The sequence below is a fragment of the Bremia lactucae genome, linkage group LG1 (genome assembly GCF_004359215.1).
Source record: "Bremia lactucae strain SF5 linkage group LG1, whole genome shotgun sequence".
Lineage (NCBI taxonomy): Eukaryota > Oomycota > Peronosporomycetes > Peronosporales > Peronosporaceae > Bremia > Bremia lactucae.
This window is the reverse complement of record NC_090610.1, coordinates 1088417-1094055: the sequence shown is the minus strand read 5'-3', so window position 1 is coordinate 1094055 and position 5639 is coordinate 1088417. Positions and strand designations below refer to the sequence as shown.

The window sequence follows — 5639 nt, the reverse complement described above, 5'->3', positions numbered from 1 at the left end:
GAAACGTGATGCGTATTCCCACTATCATCTAACATGTCCATGTTAGATGAAGGAAATGTGGTCCTTGGACGGACTACAAAGTGCTACCAGGTGTAACGGGGCACTACGACTTGTACTGCTTCAGTACAAGTCCACTTCGCACTGCTTCAGTTGCGAGTGGTGCCTTACGTCACTTCACGTACACTAGTACGTGCAGAGGAAGACTTCTCTTTAAGACAACTACCTTAAAGAGGGTTAAATGAAAACTGTATTAATATAATTAAGTTTCTCTTTTTTCTATCTGTTAATGCTAACTTTATTATGAACCAACACTAAACATGCAATTGAAATCTTATTTGTCGCTCTCTATTTGCTTACGTTTACGGCTGATTAGTCTGCCGGATAAATAGATATAATGACCTATACCTATTTATGGATAAGATTTCTGAACATTAGTATATAAAGTAATATTCTCCAAATATTATCTACCTTTCAGATAATATATTAATTAACAACCTTTAAGTGCTAATTTCATTTAACAATACACCCCATTTCACGAGTGGTGGGTCTACTTACTTTATTTAATTTAATTGACCATCCCTAAAGTACACCAAGTGTACTTAATGGGGACTGTGTAACATCAGGGCAACTTAAGCCCGTTACACGAACAATGTGTGCAGCTACAGTTTGATTTTGACCATTTTCTGGGATGTCCCGCTATCAATCTTAGCCGATCACCAATAAGAAATCTTGTAGGCATCAAGTTGCCGTAGGCTAGAACGGACTTTCACTCATTTTTCGTTTGCCATTGGCAAGGAGAGAATCATATCGATACAACATTTATAGTTACTTGCGGTGATTATTTAATGCGCAGTTTCAACTCATTAACACTAGTATAGCGTAAGTTGAGGAACGGCTCTCCTTTTTGGCGCATGCGAGCTCAATAACTATACTGTGTCGCTTTTGTTTAGAATCTAAGGTCATAGTCGGACCGCACACACGACGTTTGACAGGTGGGGCCCTCCGCGTTATCACGATAAGAATTAGTTAAGCACGTGAGCCGGTCCTACTTATCGTTGCCAAAATACAGCTTTAACACATACCGGTACTAAAGTATCCAAAGCCCTACATTTTCAGATTCTGACGTTTTGATAATACAGTATACTATATCCAGCTATCTGTTAAAAGCAAAGGGTTGTCTAGAGCCAGTTTGCAGCAAAGAGTCGCTTTCTGGATCCCAATGGAACAGCTACTTCTGTTTTGTACCTCTTGACCGAGATAGATATACGTGGCCGCGAGCGTTTCTTGGGCGACGTATAAAACGCTTGACATTGGATGCGTGATCGGCAACTGTAGGCAGAAAAGATTACGCGACAGAATCCGAAATCTTACTTCAGGGCTGGCTTAGGTTTAAAGGTCCACCATCAGTCGTAATTATGTACTGTAAGCTATTCTATCGGTGAGCCCAGTTTCTGGTTCGAACTTTTTCAATCTCGCTCTTCGTTTCTATCTTATAGCCAATCACTGTACAACCTGTTTTCTTCCAAGCCACAAAAGTCCTCATTTGGCCGTTATGCAGCACCATCACTTGTCGTCGCACCGGTAAGCTCCTGCTCCTAATTTTACATTCGCCATACCCTCGTGCCGCACACTACAATTTCTAATCATACAATTTCTTATCACACTGTGGATCTGCGGAGCATCGCAATTGCGATCGCGAGCGGAAAGACATTTTGTGTAACCCGCAATTACTACCAAGTTATGCAGCGGATCGAAATACGGACGGTCTATTGGGATTACTTGCAAGACACGCTGACAAGCAGATGCCACTATTAAATCAGCGTGAGCTGCAGCGTAGGAGGCAACAACTGAATTATAGTGACCCGAGACCAATTGAGAGCCCCGTGCACGCGGCATCCACATTTTCGCGAAGCCGAGCAAACACTCACAAACGGGCGAGCATTGGTAATCACGGTAGCTCCATGAAGGGAAGGCCCTCACTGGTGGCACGTCGCGGCCAGCTTAACAGTTCACGCTCTCCTTGTTTCACTGACAACATGACGTCACCTCGCTCCGTATGGGAAGATAATTTGCTGAATGGGCGGTCGGACTCCACGGCAAGCCCAAGACACAAAGTCACCTTAAACAGCAGACTTGTCTCGTTATCGCACACCGCGTTACCGTCGGATCGACAGTACATCCATTACCCAGCCCCGCAAACAAAAAGCCAGTTCAACAGCTCTCATAAGCGCCGCTCACCCTTTTCTTACCCCCATGAGGAAGTAACTGATTGCGCTTCTAATGCTACTAAACGTCCGCGTCTTGCTTATCGTGAATTGCCAAAGTGGCGCCAAGAGCTTTCCTCACAGGATCGCGCCAAGACGCGCGAGCGCATTATGCTTAGCTTGCACATGAACTCTCAAGGTAATTTCGAGAAGCTCGTGCTACTACTTTCGTCCATGGAGGAAGAGCTTTTGCACATAAAGTCGACGTCCAATAAAGTTTACGAATACCAAGCAACGGAACTCGGCAATCTCATTAAGCACGCCTCGCTTGAGTGTTAAGTGATGAAAAGATTGTATGCATATGTCAATAGTATGGTAAAGATTGCGACACGAGACAATCATTTGTCACATGTTAATGAAACTGGTATCGTAATCGCATAAATTATAACTTCTTGCAATCTGTTACGTATCTGTTCACTGCTATAAAAATAAGCTTAAAAAATCACAATTTAAAAGATCTAATGACAAGCTCTGAAGTCGCTAAGCCAATTTTTGCCAAGGATTGCGAAAGAAGTCCGAGCGCCAATTATGGCTTCAGATAACTGACGATTTGCTGTCGCTGAGCGGCGGTCAATTGCAGATACAATTTGAGCAAAAAAAAGAATTAAGCTACCGCAAAACTTGGTAAATGTGTAATTATACCTGCTAATCTAAATTTGCCGTAGCAACTTAAGCAAAGTGACGTTAGCTTACTAAGCATATCTGTTAGTCATTTTGACGTTGTTACCTTCAAATTTGAAGTTTTTTAATTTGAAGAAGAATGACCAGATATTCCGCTACCATAAGCTGAATGGCTCTCACAGTGTTTAAGGATCGGGAAAAGATAAATGCATATGTTGAGGCGGGTGGTTACTAAGGTAAATAATTTAGCGAAATTGTAGATCACAAAACCATTCTTTATCAGCATACATTGTATCTTTCGGCCAGGAGTTGCAGTAATTTATTAAGTGGAAAGATGAAAATAAATCCAGGTAAAATTCTTAGCAGCATAAATAGCGATTCCATAACTTTGATAAAGCCGTGGAAAATAGTAAGATTTGTGATAGACTTTTTTAGATTAATGTTATGACTTACACTTTGCGCTTCAATAAACCCGTCATAAAATCAAAAGAATTTCCATCTGGATAAAGCTCAAGACAAGAACCATCGTCTCCTCGTGCCTTAAGACAGCCTGTGCTTGTAAGCCCCTTGATCACAGCGGACGTCATCTTACCACTTGCATCGTTACCGCTTGCGACCTGCACCACTTGATCTGTGTGCAACCATCGCGCCAGATAGTCTGCCACAAAAGGCTCAAAGCCGTGCATTAGAAAAAGTCTTTCCATTGGCTCGTACACGTTACAGAAGGCTGCTAAAAAGTCCTCCCTGCAGATCACGAACACACGATTATGTTTTCATACCAGAATCGACGAAACAATGACGCACTTTGTCACCGTGCGGGGATATCTCTTCGAGCCCAAAACATCTTGAAGGCAGATCGTCGGCGACCGATTCGAGATATTAATCCCAATTCCTGCAAATAGAGTGAGACATTGTCGAATGGTCAATCAAGTATCATTTACCAGTTGTCACATTGAATTTGCCGTTGCTGTAATCGGAGTGACAGAGAATTCCTCCGATCTTGACCTGATTCGCGTAAATGTCATTTGGCCACTTGATCTTAACTGGATTAGAGCCGCTAGAAACTACGACGTGAATAGATTCCACAGCTTTTATGACGGCGAGTGAAACGAGGTACTGTACGAAGGGTAGTGTGGAGCCGTCTGTAAAGACACTTTGGAATGAGAAGGTCAGACAGCCCTCTGGCGATGACCAAGCGTTTGAGCCGCGGCCTTTGCCGCTAGACTGCAAATTTGTGTAGCATAAGACACCTGCAGGTGCCGGAGGCTTAAGCGTCTCGCGCAGGAGCGTCTGGGTTGAGCCCAACGTTAGGCTGTAAAGCACAATACTACCCAGCTCCTGTGTCTTAAGCAGTGAAAAAAACTTGCTTATAAATGGATCTGATAGCCCGGAGGCGACGGATACGGGGTATAAAGGCTTTGATTTCTCCAGCCAAAATTGTAGCGTCTGTAGATAGCGCTCCGAACGCGCATAGTACCGCAACTCATCCGTCATTTGCTTGCCGAACATTATTTTCGGCCACTGCTACATGTCCCCCCCCCCTTTGCTCCCCCAATCAGAATGCATAACAATATAAATGCTCACACACACCCCGTGTCCCATACTAATCAAAGCCTGGTATATCCCAATAGTCTTAAGCCAACGTGATGTTATTAACTAATAGAGATTCAATTTTGACGAAGTTCTCTTATTGGAACCCCGCATGTAACGGGGTGTATCGTTACATGACAATTAACACTTAAAGGTTGTTAATTGATATATTATCTAAAAGGTAAATAATATTTGGAGGATATTACTTTATATAGTAATATCCTGAATTCTTATCCATAAATAGGTATAGGCCATTATATCTATTTATTCCGCAGACTAATCAGCTGTAGAAGTAATCAAAGAGAGTTACAAGATAAGATAGGGATAAGAATTCATTTACATGTTTAGTATTAGTTTATAGTTAAGTCAGCATTTACAAAGATAGTTTAAGAGACATTTAACTATATTAATACAGTTTTCATTTTACCCTCTTAAGTTAACTTGTCTTAAGGGAAGTCTTCCTCTGCACGTACAGTGTGCGTCACCTAGCGTAAGGCACCCCTCACAACTGAAGCAGTGTGAAGTGGACTTGTACTGAAACAGTACAAGTCGTAGTGCCCCGTTACACCTGGTAGCACTTTGTAGTCCGTCCAAGGACCACATTTCCCACATTTACCATTGCGGGAATACGCATCACGTTTCGCGTGATAGCTACTCCTTTTTAAGTGACATAGAGAGGAGTGCGGTTGAACGAATGAGTTCGACCGTAGGAAACGATGCAATTCTGGCATTGCTGTCCAACTTAGACAGAGATGCCCTCCATTCAACCGTCGCCAAGTTCATACAACATGAACTTGACGAGATGAAGGAAAAAGTAGCCTTGCTGAATCAGCAAGGCTCTCAACAGGCTGAACTGTTGAGATTACAACAGGTACAGACCCCTGTACCTGGGATGACGCAAACGCGTCGTCCCGAAACTTTAAAGATTGACATCTCTAAGTATAGGGGAGTCGAAGAAGACTCCCTCTTGAGATGGTTTGTCGAGTTGGACGATGCCATAAGGGCACGTCACATCGTCGACGAGCAAATGCAAGTCGCATTCGCTCAATCAAATTTGGCAGGTCGTGCCAAAACTTGGGCATTGGGCCTTAAGTTGCGCGACCCATACGTCTTTGGGTCGCTAGAGGCTTTTAAAGCCCGGCTCAAACAGACGTTTGAACCGCC

General features: G+C 43.1%; 2 protein-coding genes across 2 annotated transcripts; one reads left to right on the top strand and one right to left on the bottom strand.

Annotated features, from left to right (window-relative positions):
* Positions 1-2036: 2036 nt before the first annotated feature.
* Positions 2037-2543, top strand: CCR75_007418 (uncharacterized protein; the record flags this gene model as incomplete). The annotated part of the gene is made up of 1 exon (XM_067965479.1): positions 2037-2543. One exon carries the CDS (start codon positions 2037-2039, stop codon positions 2541-2543), a length of 507 nt encoding a protein of 168 aa, XP_067822588.1.
* A 624-nt stretch (positions 2544-3167) lies between these two features.
* CCR75_007419 (uncharacterized protein) lies at positions 3168-4522 on the bottom strand. Its single transcript, XM_067965480.1, has 3 exons — positions 3827-4522; positions 3690-3777; positions 3168-3629 (listed from the first exon to the last, which is right to left on the bottom strand). The coding sequence occupies exons 1-3, from the start codon at positions 4392-4394 to the stop codon at positions 3335-3337; spliced, it is 951 nt and encodes a 316-aa protein (XP_067822587.1). The 5' UTR covers positions 4395-4522; the 3' UTR covers positions 3168-3334.
* Positions 4523-5639: the final 1117 nt, after the last annotated feature.

Bases quoted from the DNA above. Each gene is read 5' to 3' on its own strand.
- CCR75_007419 (XM_067965480.1), bottom strand. From the start codon at position 4,394: ATGTTCGGCAAGCAAATGACGGATGAGTTGCGGTACTATGCGCGTTCG. The intron at 3,778-3,826 runs GTAAATGATACT...CTCTATTTGCAG, and splicing joins CAAATTCAATGTGACAACTG to GAATTGGGATTAATATCTCG. The intron at 3,630-3,689 runs GTGCGTCATTGT...CGTGATCTGCAG, and splicing joins TATCCCCGCACGGTGACAAA to GGAGGACTTTTTAGCAGCCT.